The sequence below is a fragment of the Zygotorulaspora mrakii genome, chromosome 6, assembly GCF_013402915.1.
Source record: "Zygotorulaspora mrakii chromosome 6, complete sequence".
Lineage (NCBI taxonomy): Eukaryota > Fungi > Ascomycota > Saccharomycetes > Saccharomycetales > Saccharomycetaceae > Zygotorulaspora > Zygotorulaspora mrakii.
In genome coordinates, this window is record NC_050724.1 from 842,969 (window position 1) to 864,222 (window position 21,254).

General features: G+C 39.7%; 12 protein-coding genes across 12 annotated transcripts; 5 read left to right on the top strand and 7 right to left on the bottom strand.

Moving 5' to 3' along the window:
• Window positions 1-204: 204 nt before the first annotated feature.
• CCT6 (chaperonin-containing T-complex subunit CCT6) lies at window positions 205-1,848 on the top strand (the record flags this gene model as incomplete). The annotated part of the gene is made up of 1 exon (XM_037289757.1): window positions 205-1,848. One exon carries the CDS (start codon window positions 205-207, stop codon window positions 1,846-1,848), a length of 1,644 nt encoding a protein of 547 aa, XP_037145652.1.
• A 266-nt stretch (window positions 1,849-2,114) lies between these two features.
• Window positions 2,115-4,076, top strand: SLY1 (syntaxin-binding protein; the record flags this gene model as incomplete). The annotated part of the gene is made up of 2 exons (XM_037289758.1): window positions 2,115-2,124; window positions 2,203-4,076. The coding sequence occupies 2 exons, from the start codon at window positions 2,115-2,117 to the stop codon at window positions 4,074-4,076; spliced, it is 1,884 nt and encodes a 627-aa protein (XP_037145653.1).
• Window positions 4,077-4,211: 135 nt separating this feature from the next.
• RVB1 (RuvB family ATP-dependent DNA helicase pontin) lies at window positions 4,212-5,615 on the bottom strand (the record flags this gene model as incomplete). Its single annotated transcript, XM_037289759.1, has 1 exon — window positions 4,212-5,615. One exon carries the CDS (start codon window positions 5,613-5,615, stop codon window positions 4,212-4,214), a length of 1,404 nt encoding a protein of 467 aa, XP_037145654.1.
• A 263-nt stretch (window positions 5,616-5,878) lies between these two features.
• On the top strand, window positions 5,879-7,042 carry HST4 (NAD-dependent histone deacetylase HST4; the record flags this gene model as incomplete). The annotated part of the gene is made up of 1 exon (XM_037289760.1): window positions 5,879-7,042. One exon carries the CDS (start codon window positions 5,879-5,881, stop codon window positions 7,040-7,042), a length of 1,164 nt encoding a protein of 387 aa, XP_037145655.1.
• A 34-nt stretch (window positions 7,043-7,076) lies between these two features.
• Window positions 7,077-7,892, bottom strand: GPN3 (putative signal sequence-binding GTPase GPN3; the record flags this gene model as incomplete). Its single annotated transcript, XM_037289761.1, has 1 exon — window positions 7,077-7,892. The coding sequence occupies one exon, from the start codon at window positions 7,890-7,892 to the stop codon at window positions 7,077-7,079; it is 816 nt and encodes a 271-aa protein (XP_037145656.1).
• Window positions 7,893-8,055: 163 nt separating this feature from the next.
• Window positions 8,056-9,798, bottom strand: NUP42 (FG-nucleoporin NUP42; the record flags this gene model as incomplete). The annotated part of the gene is made up of 1 exon (XM_037289762.1): window positions 8,056-9,798. One exon carries the CDS (start codon window positions 9,796-9,798, stop codon window positions 8,056-8,058), a length of 1,743 nt encoding a protein of 580 aa, XP_037145657.1.
• Window positions 9,799-9,951: 153 nt separating this feature from the next.
• Window positions 9,952-10,872, top strand: ARV1 (sterol homeostasis protein ARV1; the record flags this gene model as incomplete). The annotated part of the gene is made up of 1 exon (XM_037289763.1): window positions 9,952-10,872. One exon carries the CDS (start codon window positions 9,952-9,954, stop codon window positions 10,870-10,872), a length of 921 nt encoding a protein of 306 aa, XP_037145658.1.
• Window positions 10,873-10,939: 67 nt separating this feature from the next.
• Window positions 10,940-13,285, bottom strand: CSC1 (Csc1p; the record flags this gene model as incomplete). The annotated part of the gene is made up of 1 exon (XM_037289764.1): window positions 10,940-13,285. One exon carries the CDS (start codon window positions 13,283-13,285, stop codon window positions 10,940-10,942), a length of 2,346 nt encoding a protein of 781 aa, XP_037145659.1.
• Window positions 13,286-13,525: 240 nt separating this feature from the next.
• VPS34 (phosphatidylinositol 3-kinase VPS34) lies at window positions 13,526-16,255 on the bottom strand (the record flags this gene model as incomplete). Its single annotated transcript, XM_037289765.1, has 1 exon — window positions 13,526-16,255. The coding sequence occupies one exon, from the start codon at window positions 16,253-16,255 to the stop codon at window positions 13,526-13,528; it is 2,730 nt and encodes a 909-aa protein (XP_037145660.1).
• A 123-nt stretch (window positions 16,256-16,378) lies between these two features.
• Window positions 16,379-18,364, bottom strand: MSS116 (ATP-dependent RNA helicase; the record flags this gene model as incomplete). The annotated part of the gene is made up of 1 exon (XM_037289766.1): window positions 16,379-18,364. One exon carries the CDS (start codon window positions 18,362-18,364, stop codon window positions 16,379-16,381), a length of 1,986 nt encoding a protein of 661 aa, XP_037145661.1.
• A 484-nt stretch (window positions 18,365-18,848) lies between these two features.
• On the top strand, window positions 18,849-20,270 carry REF2 (RNA-processing protein REF2; the record flags this gene model as incomplete). Its single annotated transcript, XM_037289767.1, has 1 exon — window positions 18,849-20,270. The coding sequence occupies one exon, from the start codon at window positions 18,849-18,851 to the stop codon at window positions 20,268-20,270; it is 1,422 nt and encodes a 473-aa protein (XP_037145662.1).
• Window positions 20,271-20,406: 136 nt separating this feature from the next.
• Window positions 20,407-21,126, bottom strand: CAB5 (putative dephospho-CoA kinase; the record flags this gene model as incomplete). Its single annotated transcript, XM_037289768.1, has 1 exon — window positions 20,407-21,126. One exon carries the CDS (start codon window positions 21,124-21,126, stop codon window positions 20,407-20,409), a length of 720 nt encoding a protein of 239 aa, XP_037145663.1.
• Between the last annotated feature and the right edge of the window lie 128 nt (window positions 21,127-21,254).

Below are 21,254 nucleotides of genomic sequence, written 5' to 3' on the forward strand. Positions count from 1 at the left end.
ACGGGTTATGCTTAGCGTATTTGTATATAAGGTCATTATCACTTTGTTAGGGTAACACTTCCGGGCTTTATGTGATAAGTGGCAAAAACTTTTCAGAAGACATATGATGAGATAACTTCGAAAGAGAAAGGATAATTCGGATAGTGTACAGTTTCATTCGACCGTTCGTTGAACTCAATTTGCTGATATAGTTAGTAACTCGCTATGTCTCTCCAATTGTTGAATCCAAAGGCCGAATCTCTTAGAAGAGATGCGGCTCTAAAAGTGAATGTGACCTCCGCCGAGGGTTTGCAATCTGTTCTGGAAACTAATCTAGGTCCAAAAGGTACATTAAAAATGTTAGTTGATGGTGCAGGAAACATTAAATTGACCAAAGACGGCAAAGTGTTGCTGACCGAGATGCAGATTCAATCGCCAACAGCAGTGTTGATCGCTCGCGCGGCAGCGGCACAAGATGAAATCACAGGTGATGGTACCACCACAGTAGTTTGTCTGGTTGGCGAACTTTTGAAACAGGCTTATAGATTTATACAAGAAGGCGTTCATCCACGGGTCATCACCGATGGGTTTGATATTGCCAGAAAGGAAACGCTAGAGTTTTTGAACGAATACAGAATTTCCAAGAATGGTGAGCAAGAACTAGACCGTGAATTTCTTCTTCAAGTGGCTAGATCGTCTTTATCGACAAAGGTAGAACCCGAACTGACGGAGATCTTGTCTCCTATCGTTACTGATGCTGTTCTAAATGTGCAAAACGAGGAGACAGATTCTTTGGATTTGCATATGGTTGAAATTATGCAAATGCAACGTTTATCCCCAAAGGATACGACTTTCATCAGAGGTTTAGTTCTAGATCATGGAGGAAGGCATCCCGACATGCCAAATAGAGTTGAAAATGCATACGTTTTGATTTTGAACGTCTCCTTAGAAAATGAAAAGACTGAGGTCAACTCAAGCTTTTTCTATAGCTCGGCAGATCAAAGAGATAAACTCGCTGCTAGTGAAAGAAAGTTCGTCGATGATAAACTAAAGAAAATCATCGATTTAAAGAATGAAGTTTGCGGTCTAAATTCGAATAAAGGCTTTGTAATCATAAATCAAAAAGGTATTGATCCAATGTGCTTAGATGTTTTAGCCAAGAATGGTATTCTAGCATTGAGAAGAGCCAAAAGACGTAATATGGAAAGATTGCAATTGGTTACCAGTGGTGAAGCACAAAATTCTGTTGAAGATTTGAGTCCTTCGGTATTAGGATTTTCTAGTTTGATATACGAAGAAAGTATTGGTGAGGAGAAGTTCACTTATGTCACTGCCAATAAAAATTCAAAATCTTGTACAATCTTAATCAAGGGTTCGACAAATTATGCATTAAATCAAACGAAGGATGCCGTTAGAGACGGTTTAAGGGCTGTAGCGAATGTGCTTAGAGATAAAATGGTGATTCCAGGTGCTGGTGCTTTCTTTATTGCTGCAGCAAGACATCTAAGAACTTGTAATCAAAATAAATTGGGTGCCACAGGGAAAACGAAGACCGGTTTGGATGCATTTGCTGAAGCTCTTCTAGTTGTTCCGAAGACTTTAGTGAAAAACTCAGGCTTCGACGCTCTAGACGTCCTTGCAATGTGTGAAGATGAACTGAATGAGGCAGACGAAGAAGGTGAACGCAGGTACGTTGGTGTTGATCTTAAAATTGGAGACACATGTGATCCAACCATTGAAGGCATTTGGGATTCATACCGTGTCATTAGAAATGCGGTAAATGGAGCCAGCGGTATTGCTAGCAACTTACTCCTCTGTGACGAATTACTGAGGGCAGGTAGATCAACGCTGAAAGAAGGAGCTCAATAATTAACTCATTAAATAGATACTTAGAAAATGAGTGCAACTTAGCAGTATTATCTTAATATATATCTTTCTCTGTGCTGTTTGGAGGAGCCTCGTGCGATTTCGCGTAGCGGCCAACATTTAGTACAAGTGAACAGATATCAACACCTCATAAGAAACAAATAAAGACCAACACAATAGAGCTTCATACTACCTCTATATAGTTACACTGGTCAAATTCAAGCATGTCAGACAATAAGTTTGCCGATGAGGATGCTAGTCTCAGGAATATGCAGAAGAGTATGCTTTTTTTTGATTTACAAACTATGAAATCTCTAAACTCATGATTTACTAACCGTGATATATAAATAATTCCAGATGCAATTCTTAAGATGCTGTTTTTGAACAAAGATAACGTTGACCCTAATTTAGATGAAACTTTTAATGAGGAAGATTTGCAATGGAAGGCACTAGTCATGGATGTCAAGAGCACAGCGATTGTGTCGTCTGTGCTGCGTGTCAATAACCTTTTAAAAGCAGGCGTCACTGTTCATTCTTTGATCCAACAAGCAAGGGCACCATTACCTGATGTTCCAGTTGTTTACTTTGTGACACCTAATCAGGAAAATATTAATCTGATAGTGCAGGACATAAAAGAAGACAAATATGCCAATTATTACGTCAATCTCACATCATCTTTAAGCAGAGATCTATTAGAAGACTTTGCACAACAAGTCTGTTCAACAGCAAGATCAGATCGGATAAAACAAGTGTTCGATCAGTATTTGGACTTTATCGTGACCGAACCAGAGCTATTTTCTTTGGATCTTCCCCGCTCTTACACGGTATTAAACAACCCAAGCTCGACAGAAGAAATCATCACCCAACTATGTGATCACGTTGCGACTGGTTTATTCAACGTTGTCATGACCACATTGTCAATTCCAATTATAAGAGCGCCAAAGGGTGGCCCTGCTGAGATTGTCGCAGAAAAACTAGGAGCTAAATTACGAGACTTTGTGATCAATACACGGACAGCCACTAATTCAGTGCTCGAAGGGGATTCTTTAGAGAGATGTGTTATGATCATACTTGATAGAAATATCGACTTTAGTTGCATTTTTTCGCATTCTTGGATATATCAGTGTATGGTATTTGATGTTTTTAAGTTGACAAAGAATACCATTGCGATACCAAGTAAAACAGCAGAAGGTGGTGAACTATTAAAAAAATATGATATTGAACCTAATGATTTCTTCTGGAAAGAAAACGCACATTTGCCTTTCCCAGAGGCTGCTGAAAATGTCGAAGCTGCTCTCTCTGCCTATAAGGAAGAAGCCGCTGAAATAACCAGAAAGACTGGTGTTTCCAATTTAACTGATTTGGATCCTAACTCAAATAGTGACACCGTTCAAATGCAGGAAGTGGTGAAAAAATTGCCCCAATTAGCTGCCAGAAAGAATATTATCGATGTTCACATGAATATCTTTGCCGCACTACTGTCTCAGTTGGAGAGCAAATCTTTGGATACATTCTTTGAAGTTGAGCAGGACCCAGATAATGCAAAAACAAGAACAAGATTTATTGAAATTCTAAAGGATGGCAAAACCAACAATATGGAAGACAAACTTAGATCATTTATTGTACTTTATTTAAGCTCTTCCAATGGGCTGCCTCAAGATTTTGTTAAAGAAGTAGAGGCCTATTTTTCAGGTAACGAATTCTACTCTAGTGCTTTGAAATATGTCTACAAATTAAGACAATTTATGCAATTATCAAATAAGACACTGCAAAATAAATCTTTGGAAGACGGGACAAGCAAAGCTTCAGCGGGTGGCAATTTATCACTTTCTGGTCTATATGGTCTCACTGAGGGGAGATTGCAAGGTGGGGTTGGTAGTTTGATATCGGGAATCAAAAAGCTATTACCCGAGAAGAAAACTATTCCAATAACAAATGTTGTGGAAGCAATAATGGATCCGTTGAACAGTTCCCAGAAAAATTTAGAAACCACAGATGATTATTTGTATTTTGATCCTCGTATTACAAGAGGATCTCACACAAAAAAGCCTAAAAGACAATCTTATAACAAATCTATTGTATTTGTAGTAGGTGGAGGTAACTACTTGGAATATCAAAATTTACAAGAATGGGCTCATTCACAATTACATAATCCCAAGAGTGTTATGTATGGTAGCACCTCTATCTCAACGCCCAGTGAATTCCTAAGTGAGATATCCGAGTTAGCGTAAAATGAACACAGATCAAGTTTACGGATATATGATTTCTCCGATATTGTCGTATAGTATATTTAGGTAATGATACATAAAGAAATCGCCATGTCACTTCCCTCTCGACTTATATTTTTTTTCGCAACTGAAAGTACCTTACAAGTAGTTTGCAGCTGATTCCAGTATTTGGGTTGATCTCTTAACATCTAAAAAGAGCGATTTAGCTTCTTGAATATCAGAAATTGTAATTTCCTTGTGACCTGAAGTTTGGGCCAATATACCGCATGGTGATAGTAGCTGAAGAACATAACGTAAAGAAGTTTCGGTACCCATATCTGCGAAGAAATCTAATGCCGAAACATCCACCTGTAAATTTTCGGTCTTGGATCTTCTGTCGATAATGGAGCGAATTTCATCTCTAGAGTATGGTAAAGTGCGGACAATCAATAGCCTATCGATTAAATCAGGAGGAATACCATGCGGAGAAACGACATCTTCAGTACCACGCACGGTAGTCATACCTCTGTTGGAGGCCAACACTACTATTGGGGCAATACTTGATTCCAACGCTTTGTTCAAATAAGTGAAAATTTCAATATCCAACATATTAACCTCATCAATGAAAAGAACACCAGGGACTAGCTCTGCAACCCCTTGGTCGATGTATTTTGCTACCACTTTATTCACCTCTTGTCTTAATTTTTCCGTTATTTCAGTTTTTTTTGGCTTTAGCAATTGTCCCATGATAGATATAACGTCTTGTCCACCTTGAGGCCTTGCATTTGCAATATCTAAATCATGCAATGTCACATCCTGGACAATCTCTTTCTTCTTATGAACTTCTCCCTTGGGCAATGGTACATATTCCTCTGTTTCCAGATCAAATTCCGTAGCATACGCATCGGATCTTCCAACTCTTTTAACTGCACCCGTGTTTGCTTCTATATAAATGACGTCCCCCACGCTGACTTGTTCACGCTGAATGCTCTCGTAGATGGTGGGATCCAATCTAAGAGTTTTGGTACCCTTTGCGGACTTCAGTCCAACTACAACATGCGATATAGTCTTACCGTAGCCGCCTAGAGGATTCTCCGCATCTTCCGGTGTCAGTTCAGTCACTTCACCCTCGTAGACCTCTTTTGTTTCTTTGATTCTTAAGCCAATTGCCCTTCTGAAATTTTCCATTAAGGCCTCCGTTTTCTTAACTTCAACCGAATAGAGCTCACTTCCTACAAGTGGACAGAATGGAACCTTGGGTCCTAACTCTTGTGATATAGCCAACGCAAGAGCTGTCTTACCGGTGGAAGGACCACCAGCTAAAAGTATAGCTCTTCCCGACATCTTTTTGGCTTTGATCAAATCCACAATTATGCCACATGCTTCACGAGCCTCAACTTGCCCGACGAATCCCCCTTCGACCTGTTTCGCAATCCCACGCTCATCAAGACCCAATCCTTTAATATGCGTGTGAGCTGCCGTCCGGGCTGCTCCGCCCAAGGATGCCCCACTGGGACTGTTGGTGCCCGTATTTGTATCCTTAATTTCGGCAATTGCAACCATTTCCAATGTAGCACTTGCTTTGCTCTTGTAATGTGTAGTGATTCAACGCTTTTAGTTCACCTTCATCATATTATTCAGGTCTCTGATAGTTTTTTCGCTACTTTTCAGTATCCACCGTCATTTGATACGTTACAGCTTCATCACTTTCCTCTTTTAGGTAAATGGTGAAATTTGGCAACTTTAAAGCTGGTAATGATTGATCAAAAGAGCCTTCCTGCGAGTAGTATATACATTACTGAGATATCCGACTGAAGAATTGTACTATGGATCAGTCCACTAAGGTATCACCGGGCTCTCACAGTAGAAGTCATAGCTTTCCGCTAACACCTCCAGCTACGGTGGAGAAGCCTAGCTGTGATGAGATCGACGAGACGCGTACGATAAAAGATATTAAGCCTAGAAAACTATTCACCAAGCTGCGAAAGAATACTAGAAAGCCCAAACTGAAGCATAGGCCAGAAAGCGGCACCGTTTTTGATTTAGATCAGTATATGAACGGACTGTGCGGTAAGAAAGATGCGATGAATGCAGCCTTTGTTCGATATGCCTTTCAGCATAGTAAGAGAATCGTGGTTGTCATCGGTGCTGGTGTCTCAGTGGCAGCCGGTATTCCGGATTTCAGATCAAGCGAAGGCCTTTTCTCCATTTTGAAGGGCAAGCATTTTTCAACTGGCAAGGATCTTTTTGACTTTAATAAGGTATACTCCTCTGATGAAATGAGCATTGCGTTTAACAGCATGATTACCAAACTGCATAAGATGTCTAGCGAGGCCAAACCCACACAGTTTCATGAGCTGCTAAACAGAGTTTCCTTGGAAGGTAGGCTACAACGACTGTACACGCAGAATATAGACGGTTTGGATACCCGTTTGAACGATCTTCAGACAAGAGTTCCCCTAGAGAAGCCAATTCCATCCACCATTCAGCTTCATGGCAGTATAAATCATATGGTGTGCAATAAGTGTGCAAAAATCGCACAACTGGATCCAACCATTTTCAAGAATGAATTGTGTGACGAGGAAAATTCCACCATAATACCCACTTGTAGGCAGTGCGAGGAGTTTGAGTCTGTTAGAGAAATTGCGGGCCTGAGACTCAAGGGAATCGGAAAACTGAGACCACGAGTAGTTTTGTACAACGAAATACATCCAGAAGGTGATATTATAGGAGAGGTCACGGGCACTGATCTTAAGAAGAAACCTGATTGCCTAATCATTGCAGGCACATCCTTGAAAATACCTGGTGTCAAAAATATCTGCAGACAATTCGCACAAAAAGTAAAATCTTCAAACGGCATTGTGCTTTACATGAACAAAGAAATGCCCTCACAAAGTATGATAGATCATATTGGTTGTGTAGATCTAATACTGCTGGGTGATTGTCAAAACGTACCACAACTTCTGCAAGATTCTACAGAATCATTTTGAAAAGTCTATAATTCTTGGTATTATTTCCAAAATATTACATATCTTCTATTTCTATTTGATCATTAGGTTCCTTTTGTTCCTGAGCCTCTGCCCATTGTGTAACATCGTCGACATACGAAAGAATTGTTGAGATACTGTCTGGATTTTTTGCCTCGAGAGGTAAAAACTGAACCATTCCAAAGTCGTCAACAAGATTGGCTATGCATTGGTTGAGGTACTTGAATCTTGGATTAGTCTCTTCATTCGTTTCATCTGCTAGCAAAAGAGGATCTGGATTCAAGAATCTCTTCAACTTTTTTCTGTTAACACTGTCCTTTATCATGTCTATTTTGCTCAGAACATTGATATGCGGCAACTCCAGCAATATCATTGCTGACATCGCACACAGGGCTCCACTGAAATATTTAGAATTGTCCACTATGAATGACGCTTCCATAAGATACGTAGCGCATAGATTGAAATTCAATTGGTTCTGCAAATGGCGCACGATATTAGGCAATACTGGAATATGAGTGTACAGTTCGATTTGGCCGGGACAGTCGAAGATTAAATATTCATCATTATAATCTCCAATTTCTTCATCCAGCCAGTCCAAGTTTTTCATCAAGTACTCAAAACAATATATTAAAGCACCATTGGGGCCCAAATCAAGTTCATCCATCACATCGTCCAGTGATATCAGGTCCCTAATATCAACTGTGAATTCGTATTTGTTAGGCTCTGCTGCGGGATCTAAGTTGACAATATGTGCTCTGCGTCCTATAGTTTGCATATGTGAAATGATCTCATTACAAAACGTACTCTTCCCCGCACCAGCAGGGCCCATCACCAAAACGCCTACCCGAGACATCTCAAGTTTGTGTCAGTTATTCACACGGGGGAACAATATCACTTCCTTTGAAATGTTATATTGCTCGGATTCATCTTTCTATTGTAAGCATTATCATCACCAGGCATCGCTAAAAGACAATTTAGTTGGAAAAAAACATCATCGTAAACAGTGACTGGATGTATTAATTATGAACAATTAGCGCCGATGGTGGTGGTATATCAGGGACATCTCCTAGACTGAAGGTCTCTGATTCAAATCTTGCGAGAGTATGACTGTCAAGGTCGCTAGCAGTCAATTTCTCGTCCTTCGAGGGTAGTCCTTGCACGAAGTTTTGATACAAAGAGTGCATGTTGGAGGCAGTTGCATTACGGGCATTCATGCTATTCAAGGCACTAATGCCATTGACGTTAGGTTTCACGAAAGGATTCTGTGCAGTCGTGCTAGTATTGGTTTGAGTTGCAAACGGTGATTGGCCAGTTGATCCGAAAGGCGACGGCTTTGAACCAAATGTGTTTGAGGCGGTATTTGACTGCAAAGAACCAAACGGCGATGATTGGACACCCAAAGAGTTACCTTGGTTGAGAGAACCAAATGGTGAAGACGAAGTCTCATTTACTGAGGCTTTATTGTTGAAGGCACTGGTGTTGTTTGGTATCGTCCCAAAGGGCGATGTTGAGGTTTTATTTTGTAATGATGCAAACGGTGATCCAGCAGGAGGATTAGTAGAAGCAGTTGCATTTTGACCATTTTGCAAATTTGAGAAAGGCGACGGCATGCTAGCGTTTTGAGCTGATCCCAATGGCGGGGCGGTTGTAGTAATATTGTGAGATCCGAATGATGCTGATCCGAATGACGCTGATCCGAATGCGTTGTTATCGTTTTGCTTTTGAAAAGATGGGGTTCCAAACGCCCCTGTTTGATTGCTGCTCACTCCAAGTGCTGTGGTTTGGGACGGAGCAGTTCCAAATTGTGGTTTTCCAAAAACAGAGCCGGAACCCATAGAGGTACCGAACGCATTGAACTGTCCTGGATTCGATGCTGCTGTATTGCCAAATGCAGATGTGGAAGGAGTGGGGTCAAACGCTGGTTTACCGAAAGCGCTCGGTGCATTATTCTGCCCCGCTCCGCTTAAGCTAGTCCCAAAAGTCGGCACTCCGAAGGCAGATCTGCCCGCATTCGAACTATTCGCTGGAGTCCCAAACGCTCCACCGCCTTTACCAAATGATGGTTGGCCAAATGCGCCGGTGTTACTGGTAGTGTTCCCACCAAATGCCTCTACCGGTCCAGAGGAAGGTGTAGAGCCGAATGCAGGCTTTCCAGCTGTAAATGGATTTCCGCCTTGACCAGGTGCACTTAAGTTTTGGAAGCCAGAGTTCCCCAAATTCAATTCGAAATCAACAAAGTCTTTCTTTATACTGAGCTGGCCAGTCTCTACCAAATCTTTAGTCTTCTTTTGTAGAAATCTTGCAGCCCAGTCTGGGTGAGATCTGATATGTGCAAAACATTTTTGCATATCGCTTTCTCGAGAGCGCATTTCAACTTCATATTGGGTAACGAGACCATTTTTTTGTGACTGGTAGTATTGATATCTTGATTCTTCTTGTGAATAATCTCTTCCACTAATTAGATTTACGGCACAGGGTAAACCGTAACTGTAAGCACTACTTAGCGGTTTCATTTGAAAATGCTCCGCATCTTGCAAACCACTCAAGATCGACTTTTCAATTTTATTCAGTGAGCTGGGATTTACAAAGCTCCTGTAAAGGTCTGCTGCCGATATCCCTTCGTCGTTTGCAGGCCTTTGCCCGCTTCCACTATTATTATTAGTGTAAACGTGCGCAAATTTGCAGCTGTTCCCTCTGTTGCATCTTCCCTGCTGGAAATACTTGCACGGAATGCTACTAGTATTGTTATAGTATGACATTTTAACAACTTTTTTGGGTTGCAATGTTTTGTTTTTAAAAATATGTTCATATTGGCACTGTGCACTTTTTCAAACTAGAACTTTAAAAGGCTATAAAAACAAAAAAATATGACGTTGTAGCTGAGTCCAAACCGAAAATATCTAGGCGCATTGATGATATGTATTGAATGTACAACCCCTGTTACGTCGCTCTATGTCGTTTATGCTAATAATCACATTCAATTGACGGAATGTCCCAACTGTCATAAGTACGTGGATAAATATGTGGAAATGGACCATGTCATACTATTCATAGATCTTTTATTGCTGAAATCAGGGGCTTACAGACATCTAGTGTACAATTCTTTAGAGAATGAATTGTCTAAGTACAAAGAATGGGACATCAAGAAAGGGAGACCATTAGAAATGGCTAAATCTATATGTGAGAATCTGAAAAACTGGTTTTTAAAGTTCGATCGCCTAAACAGAATATGGGTATTACTGATAGCCTTTGAGATATACTTGACGTGGGTTACCGAGGAACGAAAATACAGTCTTTTTTTAAATGGGGACACTTTCAACAGCAGATTTGCTTTGAAGGACCTTATGATGAATAAGGTGTTCTCATGGAATCCATTATATCAGTATCTCTATTTTGCGGTGCGATGTATGATTGACATAAGCATTTTCCATGGTCTGACCAGTTATTTGCTTCTGCACTGGTTGAAATGGGGCAAAGATGTGAAATATGCAAAAGATGTTTTATCTTATGCCATACTTCTATCCTATGGAGCAAAAATTTTCCCAATACTGATGCTGATATGGCCGTATGACAACGTCGTCTCAATGAATATTATTAAATGGATTGCCAATTTATATATAGTTGAGTCCTTGCAAATTGTCACCAATTTACCCTATTCATCAATTTTTGAAGTGCTTTTTGTAGTGTCGATTGCAAAGTGGTTTTTGGTGAAGTCCTTGCTGATGTTTTTTATTGCTGAAGGATGCATAGGACAGACTTTGATCTACTTGAATTCAGAAATTCAATTCAGCTTTCAAAAGTTCGCAATTATGGAAAACTTTTTTCTCTTATAAAGAGTATATTTTACTATATATATATTTTTTTATATTTGACGCTGTATTCACGATGTCATTTTCAATTTTATTCTAATATTGGTCCCTCTAATCCATGAACGAGGTATGGATAGTCATACGTATCTGTATCTGCCGGACTAGACACTAATGTATGCTCTTCCTCATGCTCACGTATAGAGCTCAGAGCAATGTATTTACCCAAAGGCATATAGTGCTTTTCAAAATCCCACCAAAAACTGCAAGTGATAAAAGGCAGAGGGAACAGACAGGAGGAGAGGATCCAGCCACTTTCAAAACCGGCTAAAGTACCTGCCATTGTTAGTTGAAATAAAAGTAGCCCTGCCATGATTCTTCTGTATATAAGAGGCCAGACTTTACCTGTAGAATGAGGTAGGTGATCAGTAGCGAAAATAAGTTGATATTTGTAAACATAGAAACCAACAAAAAAATACGCTAAACCAGAGACCAGGATTTTTGTACTCATGACGCTGTAGATTAATGTTATGATGAGAATTAATATGGGCTGTGGTAATTGCAAACCAAAGTTGAAGATTGGAGGATTGTAAAGCTCTCTTTGCTGTCTTGGCGTTTTTGACTTTATCTTCACAAAAGGGAATCCAATCATACTTCCGACCAGTAAAAGCTTGAATGGAAATACACCTATACCTTGTAATATAATCAAATCCACGTAAAATAAAGAAAATTCCTTTACTGAAGTAGCCAACTGGTAAGCTATTTTTGTTGTATCACTCAAGTAGCCCCAATAGTTGGAAGCCGTACCGGCTAAAGTAAAGACCAAAAACAAGTTCACAAATATATAGAAGAAGTTCTTGGAAACCAGTGACAACTCTTCTTCACTATGAGAAACCAAGCCTTGGCGGGAGGTCAAATACTCGTAAAAATAGGGTATCACTATATTCAAAAGGGTGAATAAATAAGTCGGTAGCAGTCCTGTTACTAAATTCTGCGCCCATTTGTTCTCTTTTAGTAGGGCACCCAAACTTGGCCAAAATCTTGATATTGTCTTAAGATTCAACAACGTCGCCAAGTATGACACCGGAATAATGAGAAATAAACTGGAGAGACCTATGAATGCGGTTACGCAGTAAACTTTTGTTAGTCTTTCTTTTCTTGATAAACAAACATTTTCCCATTTGATATCGTGAGGTGCTGGGGCTAGATTTGCGATTGAATAGTGAACGCGATGATCTAAAACTGCTTGAGCAGCCATCTGTGCATTTGCTACGGAGTCCATTGTAACAAAAGCTGTCGTAGTTGCAGAATAATGTTTCTTGCGTGCTTCAGAAATTTCTTGATCAATAAACCTTAATTGCTTTTCCAAATGATTGATGGCATCTACTTTTGGCCCGAATAATTTCAAAAAGCCTGTTCGCATCATTGGTCTTTGAAGGGCTTTTTGAGGATATAGCAGATCATCTTCATTATCATCCGTATGAATAACTTCTCGAGAAATTGGATTTGGAGAGCTGCCCAGTTCCCCAGTATTCCTTTGTAAATTATAATTTTCAGAGTACGCTTCACGATCACGATGTTCAGGTGGACACTCTGCATACTTGCTTTCCAGTTGAAGAATGACATTCTCTCTATAGCGGAAGAGCCTGTTTAGAGGGCCCCATTCGCGGCAAATGGTTACAGAAGACACTTTACCAATTTTAAGCTGCTCTATTTTATTCTTCAGAGCTTCGGGATCTCGAAGTTCGATGGGTATTCCAGTTAGCCTAATGGTTTTATCTGTTACTGTATTCTGCTTCCCCAAATATGCTTGTCTAGTGTTGACTACGAGAACTGTTTGGGAAACCAATAGATGTATTGCCAAGCATGTGAAAAAGTATGTGAAGATCACATACATCCACAAATATCCTCTAGCTCCTTCTGGTTGGGTATCTTCACCAGAGGGGATACTAGACCGTTTAACGAATTTCAAAAGGATATTCAATTTGTGATTGTTGTCATCTCCGTCATCATAACTCCCAGTAAAATGATATCTAATTGGTGAGATAATGCACACCGAAAACACGCAACAAACAGACAGTAACTTAATGCACATTTTAAAGAACCCTAAGAATACAAAGGCATCTAAGCCTGCGTACTCTAGGACTTGTTCGTCGCGAATCTTGTAAATGACGGTCAGCCAGCTGAATAGCTTCCCTTCTTCCCACGATGGGAGTCGCAAGCTGCCGTTATCTTTATATCTTCGGCTTGCATATAGCTTAGGTAGTTTCTGCAGAAGAAGTGAAAATGATAATAGTGCAAATAGACCCATTAGTGTAGCGGTGTAAAGTTGTGCACTAACCACCTGGGCAGTTGGTTTGCGAAAATCATGCCCCTGATTTGAATCGATATCCTCTCTTCTATCATATAGCCCAAGTAGCTCAATAGCTTTGCTGAACATAATTGAGGATGATCCAGAACAACCTGGCCTTAGGTAATATGGGCTGGTTTGTTAATGAGTTCTGCTGCAATTAAGCGATTTTAAACAACATTTTCGTGTCTCCGCGATAAATGTCTTTGTCACTTTTTAAAAGACATTCCTCCAATTCTGAATGTGAAAACCAATTACAACGGCTTAGGTTGTTTATCTATTTAGTCCTCGGTAATTATCTATTAAATATCCTTGACTGTTTTCTACTTACTAAGCTCGCCAGTATTGTGCGAGGTTATGCAGATGATCGATAACAATCGGCAGTAAAGCACCGACACTGTCTGTGATCAAATTCTGAAAGTGTAGTGTAGCTTCTTCCTCAGACATATTGAGGTTGAACCTCTCCTTGACCTTCAACACTGCACCGTCTGGATCTATTCTAATATCAGGAATGGTTGATGTTTTCATCAATTCGAACAGATTCAGAATTAGCCCGGCATTTCTTCTTAGAATAGAATATGCAACAAAACAATAGCTTCGAAACTTGTTATAATTGGAGGATTCTGCACCACCAAATGCATCTATAATTTGAGGAGGTAACTTCATCAAGGGGGGAAATGGTTTAGGATCTTGTCCTAAGATGTAACCGAAGTCGGCGTGAAAAAAATGACCATCAGGAGTGATTAACAAATTATCAAGATGTCTGTCACCAACTCCCAGAATATATGTGATGACACAGTACCCAGCGCAAGACTTGACGAAATTGTCCATAACCCAGCTTTCGACACCAAGTTCCTCCTTTGCATCCGAGTAATGAGAGCGGAGAAAGGGGAGTATCCCGTGATGAACACTCAAGATGCTGGCCAGCGTTTCATTAGGAATAAACTGGATAGCACCCTCCTGAGAACCAGTTGCCAAAATTTTGTAGGGCGAAAGTTTCAAATCGACATTTTCGTTCATTAGCAGTTCATTCATTAAACTAATAATCTGTACAACCAGCTGATCTTGCCTCAAATCATCACCAACCTTGTACATCAGGGGGTATATTTCGTTTGTGCCGGTTTTAAACGCAATTTTCAAAGGCGATAGAGAACTCTTGAAGACTTTCGACATTTCGGGCACAACATCGGTTACGACAATATCAGGATCTATTGGTAAAGAAATGGGGCCATTTTTTAGCAGTACCCTTAATTTAGTTGTGAGAAGATGAGATAGGAGCTCACTTTTTTTTGCAGTTGTATCCTTTGATCTTTTAATTTCTTCACAAAACTCTCGCAGCATTTCTATGAATGTAATTTGGTCGTGAAGAGTCTTCCGACGTTCTTTCGACAGTCTGCTCCAAAAGGAGTCTGTAATTTGATTCAAATATGGATTATCTTCTGCTTCCGACGTCATGTACCAGTAGAAAAAGTTTCCTAATCGTGGATTTATAATCGCTCGTCTAATCAAGAATTCTGCCAGTGGTGAAATAACGATTGCGCTATCCTCAAGACTCAATCCGTCAGATGTATTCACAGAATTTATCATTTTTTGATGCTGTCCTGCCACAGCCACTGAGTTCATTGTACCTGGATTTTGAGATGATGCCATATCTACAATGGTGAATTCACTATTTGATTTGTCTGAGAAAGTAGACAGACTCTCGAAACATACAGCTTGAACAAGCTGGAGTAAGTATAATTCCAGCTTTTTGTCAGAAGCCTTCTTCAACCTGCCAACGGCGTAAGCTCTAACTGAGATATTTTTGTAAGCGGAACCGAGTAACTCGATTGCATCATCTATACTAATTTCTGCCCAGGAATCCATCAAATCAAGGACTTCGGTTCTTTCGTTTTCTTCTGTTAAATTGGTGCTCTGAAGCAATTTAGTAAGCGCTTTTTTATTGTTCATCAGATAATATCTATACTTCCATATAGAGCCCTTCTCGTGTGCAGTAAGTTGAGTCCCTGGTGGATAATTGATAATTCTATTTAGGTAATCTCTCTTTTTCGTATCAGGCTTCACTTGTCTATCTAAGTTGGAACGTTTGGAGGCCCGCTCAAGCCTTCGATATTTTTCCTCGATTGGATTATTACTAAATTGGTCAGGATCGTAGAACTTCAAAGTTGATTCATATTTATCGCCTAGCGATATGGTAAGACGTGATTCAGTCTTCGAATGATCCGTCATTTCGGTACCTTGTTCAAAATTGTGTAGTGTAGGAATATTTAGTTGTACGTTATCATATAGTTTTTCTGTGAACACCACTGGTAATTCAAATACTGGGAATTCAATATTTATCACAAATGTACCAATTGGCCATCTTCTTTTTGCAAGAATATCTTCAACTGAAGGGAAAGTTATGGAGTCCAGCCACTCTATCTTCTTAATATCTCCTTGATGATATTTATTTAAAGTATCAACAACGTCATTATCTTCAAGGACACAGCCATTTTTGGGATCATTATATTCAAATTTTAAGGACTCTTGTCCCCTTTTCAGAGAGTTATCAGTTCTAAAAATGGTGGTTTGGAGAAAATGGAAAGGTATCTTTTTAGTGCCATCATACTCCCACAGTTCTACTCGCAATCTGCTTGAAAGATTAAGTTGGTTCAAACTAACTGGCAAAGTAAGCCACTGATCCCAAGTCCGTGACTTTTTGAATGGAACATAAGACGTTGAAATTGGCATTGTCAGATTTCTATTACTTTCAATATCAAAAACCTGTACAGATACCATCATGTCACTATTTGGAACGACATTCGATGCAATTTGAGAAAGCTGCGGTTGTGAAATCTTCTCAGAGGCCCTTGACAAGCGTTTTCGTCCCTCGAGCGACTTGATCTTTATGCTCAATGGGATGTCCAAATCCTGCGATACGCAGAAAGTGACACTATTTGAAGCCATGTCCTGAATTCTGTTGAATCGATAGTTGAGCCAAGCTTTGAAAACATTCGGCACTAAAGTGCTTTCGGTCTGATTTACCCTTTCATTCAAATTCCATCTTATGGTAAATGGCATCCATAGTTCAAGTACACCTGTACATCACGTGTCTCCAAGAACATTACAGTGTTCATAACCAATAACTATATTTACAAGTCAATTATACTAAAACCTTTTTACATAATTTTATAAGTTTACTGCTCATTCATCGTAACGAGGGTTCTCTCCTTGAGATTTTTGGTAGAACTTTCTGTCATGAAAGCTGTTTGATCTTCTGTCCCTATTGAATGAAAATTGTTCGTCTCCATCACGATTATATCTCTGAGATCTTGTATTCCCTCTATTTCTATGATAAGAGTTTTGATTTTGGTAAGAGCCTCTGTTTGATCTTTCATACCCTGATTCTTGAGCAGCACTTCCCTGAAGGTCGAACATTTTAGAAGTCAAGGAGGAATTTCTCATTCCCAATCTTTGAAGCATGTCTCTATCGTAAATTGGAATTTTTGCTTCCTTATCACCTAGCAAAATACCGTATGCAGAAGCAACATTTGGAAGTAACCTATTTTCCTTGAATCTGTATTCCTTGATGGCTGTTCTGAAGAACGACAGGACACTTATTATAACGTCAGAAAGCTCTTGTGGGTCAGTCTCGGAAGTCAGCCCTTCGATAGTTTCATTCAAAGGAGTGTATTCTTCCTTGTTCGCAATTGTAACGTTTCTTCTATGCAATAACTCGTCTACAAATGGTAATTCGTCCTTGCATAGAAAAATAGTAGAAGCACCTTCTTGACCACCACGAGCGGTTCTTCCGATTCTGTGAATATAGTTAGCCAGCTCGGATGGAACACCGATTTGTAAAACTTCTTGAACATTTGGAAAGTCCATACCACGCGCACCCACGTCAGTACAGATAAGAATACCTGATTTCTCTCTTTTGAACTGCTTAACTAAATTTGTTCTCTTTTTCTGATCTATTTTACCATGAAATTCGAGTATAGGTAATTGACTGCGGAATTTTTTCCTCAAGATCGAGGACAGATATTGAGTAAATTTGACTGTTGGAGAAAATAATATAGCTTTATAATTGGGAGATGAAGCAATCTTATTATTGATATGATCCATAGCAGCACAAACACTATGAGCGAAGTTTTCTGACACTACCATGGATTGGTCAATCTTTTCGTGCGCCTCAGGTTCGTTTTTGTCAACGGTATCAAGGAACAGACATTCCTTCTTGTGCATTATGTTTCCTGCTAAAGATTGTACCTTTGAGTCCAATGTCGCAGAGAATAGCAAAGTTCTGATGTGATCGGGGCCAGCTGCATTATTTTCATTCAACGTTCTCGATATTGATTCTAAATCTTCTTTGAAACCAATTTCCAATAATCTATCAGCTTCGTCTAAAACCAAAAAGTCGACGTGTTTGAAAAATTTATTTGAAAATCTTTCCAATGTTGCCATAAGTCTACCGGGTGTGGCAATAACGATGTTTGGTCTATTTGAATGCATTTTCTTCATGTACTGACTAAAATTTGTGCCACCGATTAAAGATATGCAACCGAATTTTTCTAAGCCGTAGTTATTGTCATAAATCTTTTTTACTTCCGATTCAATTTGCAGGGCTAAATCTCTCGTAGGTGCGACGATAACCGCTCTAACCATGTATGGAGACTCAGTTCTTGAATTAAGCAAATGTTGAAAAATGGGCATCAAAAAGGCGAATGTTTTTCCTGTTCCTGTCTTTGCCCTTGCGATCACATCTTGATCCAGACTCTCAACAATTGGTTTAATAGTCATCTGTTGTACCGGGGTTAATCCAGGAAATCCCATTCTTGATATAGACTTGTACAGCATTTTGTGCAGGACACCATCATTGTGAAGAGTATCTAGTGTTACCTCTGGTGCATCCGCCTGTTTTGGAACATGAATCAATGTTGCGGGGATACTTTTACTGAGACTTGCATGATCATCTTCATCGTGTTCTTTTCTCTGAACTCTATCCCTGCCACCATACCTATTATTGTTCCGATTCCGATTATTAAAGTTAGGGTTTCTACCACCACGATAAGACGGTCTTTTGAATCCGTCGTCCATGTAACTCCTTGCATGAATCAGGAAACCAGCCCTTCCACGCTGACTTAATGAAGATGGCAATCTATTCCATAACAGAACCGTTCTTGCAGACATATTTTTGGATTGCCAGCTGCTTTCTCTGCAACTTACTCTGACCGTAAAATGAACAAGTTCGCGTAACCTGGGATACAAATAACACACCTTTCAAGTTACTATATGTTGAAAGATTTTAATGGCGCTTATCTAAATTCTTCGACATTATTAGCGTTACTGCTGTTATATATACTCTACTAATCTCATCGCATCATTTTTGAAAAATTTTCGGAAATGTGCTTTACAACGGTTTTTTGTTTCTGCTGTTGTTGGCGTAACAGCTAAAAAGAACCCCCATACCAGATTGAAGATTCCTACAAGAGCGTAGATTTAGTCAGAGAAATTGAAGAGTGCAAAGACATTCAGAGGACTGCAGAGAAAGGTGTCCTTTTTTTAAATAGTAGTAGTAGTTTCGGAAACGCCATTGTGGCCTTTTGCCATTGGATTTTTGCGTAACAAACAGCTAGCTTCTTTGATATAAAAACGCTAGCTTCAACTTACAAGTATGTCGTCCAGTCATCCGATACCCCAGATGGTTAACATCTCGCACGCTTTGCAGTCTACTGCTGTCGAGAAGATACGTAGCGACATCAAGGATCTACAACAAGTGGCGGAGCTGACCTTGGACCAAAAGCAGACCATCAATAAGTACATTGAGTCGCTGAATGCGGCCTTTGCCCAATTTACGAAGGATAATGAGCATGTAGAGCGATCTGTGGATAAGTCGATCACTGCAGCAGATACGCAGTTGTATATGGGACTTAAGGGAATGTACACAGATTATTTGTCGCAGTTAGAAAGGATAAGGCAAGAAAAGAGCACGGATGTGGTAAACGCAAAAGCCAGTAATGAGTCTGTACTGCATATTATTAAAGAGGAACTGCCCACAAAACATGCCAAGGAAAGAAGGCTGTACATCGATAAGCTGATTAAAAACTATCCAAATGACAAGCTGCCGAAAAAATCGGTTGGATTGGTCCAATCGATCATCAAGTTATGCTCACTAGATTCTGACTTTACGCCGACCTTGAAATCTTATGTCCATTTGCTAAAGATGATGGGGTACAAATATGAGGCTATTAAGAAGTATGTCCCGCAAGACCTAGACAACCTGATGTCGGAGCTCTTTGACAAGGGATCTACTAAGAATGAAGAGATTTCATCTTTGATGGCAAGCAATGGTGATTCTCAAAATGCATTGTTGGATGATGAGCCCAAGAAAAAGATTTCATTCTCTAAATATCTGAAGAAAGGTGATGAGGTAGTTAACGAGAATAATAAACGAGAATCATCTAAAATATCTGAGATCACAAGTCGACCAGCGAAGATAATTAAAAAAAATAATAAGGGTATTGGCAGTAATAGCGGCACCAAAGTTTCATTAAATTCGATTTTAAAAACGAGCGGTAGCAGTCGAAGTAAGAGGAGTTCCACGGGGATTAGATTTGAAGATGATTCACAATTAGTACGAGTTTACGGCTATGGGCTACCGAACGAGGGGTTGAAAGTCTCGCCTGAAGAGCTGAAAAAGGTGCTGAAGCCATTCAAGGAAGGTGAACCTCGCGAAGCTCTGCTCATTAAGAACTACGAAGGAAAGGCCAAAGAGCTGGATATCGAGTTTGATATGTTGGCAGAGCAATCAGATATCTCAGAGCTCAAAGGTGGTCCAATCCCGTGTGACACCGCAGTGCCCTTGAAATATCGAAAGGGTTTCTCTAACTTCACCTCAGATCTAGGTAATAAACCTGCAAGAGAACCTGTTATCATAGATGATCTAAATGAAAACTCCAAAAACTTGAAAGGCCCATTAATAATGAAAGCGTTTGGTAAAAATAGTTTACTTCTGCGGAAAGATAGGGGAGGAATTCCCTACAGGCGAATTCCAGATGTTGTGCCCATCAATTATCCACCACGACCCGTTGATTAGCTTTGATTGCAGCCTATTTGATTGACAGCAGGTTGAAAACATCGTTATTTTTCGATATTAACTCTATATAGATATATAGAATCATGTTCTAGATGAACAAAATGTAAAAGTTACATCATATTTGTATATAAGCAAATCAATCAATCTTCTTCAATTTTTGAAAATTGAGAAAAGATTTCGATAATATAATTGCAGCTGCACTGACTGCTCCAAAGGGCGGGAAATATTCAAGGGCAGTTCTTAGTAGGCTTGGCCTTATACTTGTTATTAATGTATCAACTTGAGCATACAAGTTGGCTAAATCTTGATCATTCTGCAAAATATAATCAGCTTTTTCAATGCGCTCTTCAGACGTCATTTGAGATTTGATCCTATTGCGACAGTCTTCTAATGTCATCCCAGGGTTCCTCACTTGTAAGCGGCTTAATTGAATATCTTCACTTGCTATCACAGCAATAGTCACTCCACAAAAAGTATCCAACCGAGCCTCAAAAAGTAGTGGTACGTCTAAAATACACATCCGATAGCCCTTTGAGTAATATAGTAATACTTGCTTGAATATGGACTTTCTCACGGCCGGGTGTGTGATGCTATTCAATTTCTTCAGGTCATCTGAATGCTCAAACACCCGTTTGCCTAAAGATCCCCTGTTTAGGTGACCATCAGGCAGCAAAAGATCGGGAATCTTGTCACTAAAATATTCAATGATTTGCTTGTAGGCACTTTGGCCAGGTTCAACAACTTCTTTGGCAACATGATCAGCATCAATTATGGGTAATGTGTACTTCTCTTGAAGCCTATTGGATACAGTACTCTTTCCAGAAGCAATACCACCAGTAAGTCCAACGACCAGCATTTAAAAATCTTACTAACTATTCCTGTATTGGTATTACTTTGTAACTGACACAATCTACTCATCAGCGTTTCTGCTCCATTACACGTATACTCGGCTTCAAAATTGAAAAAAACCATAAATGGAGATGG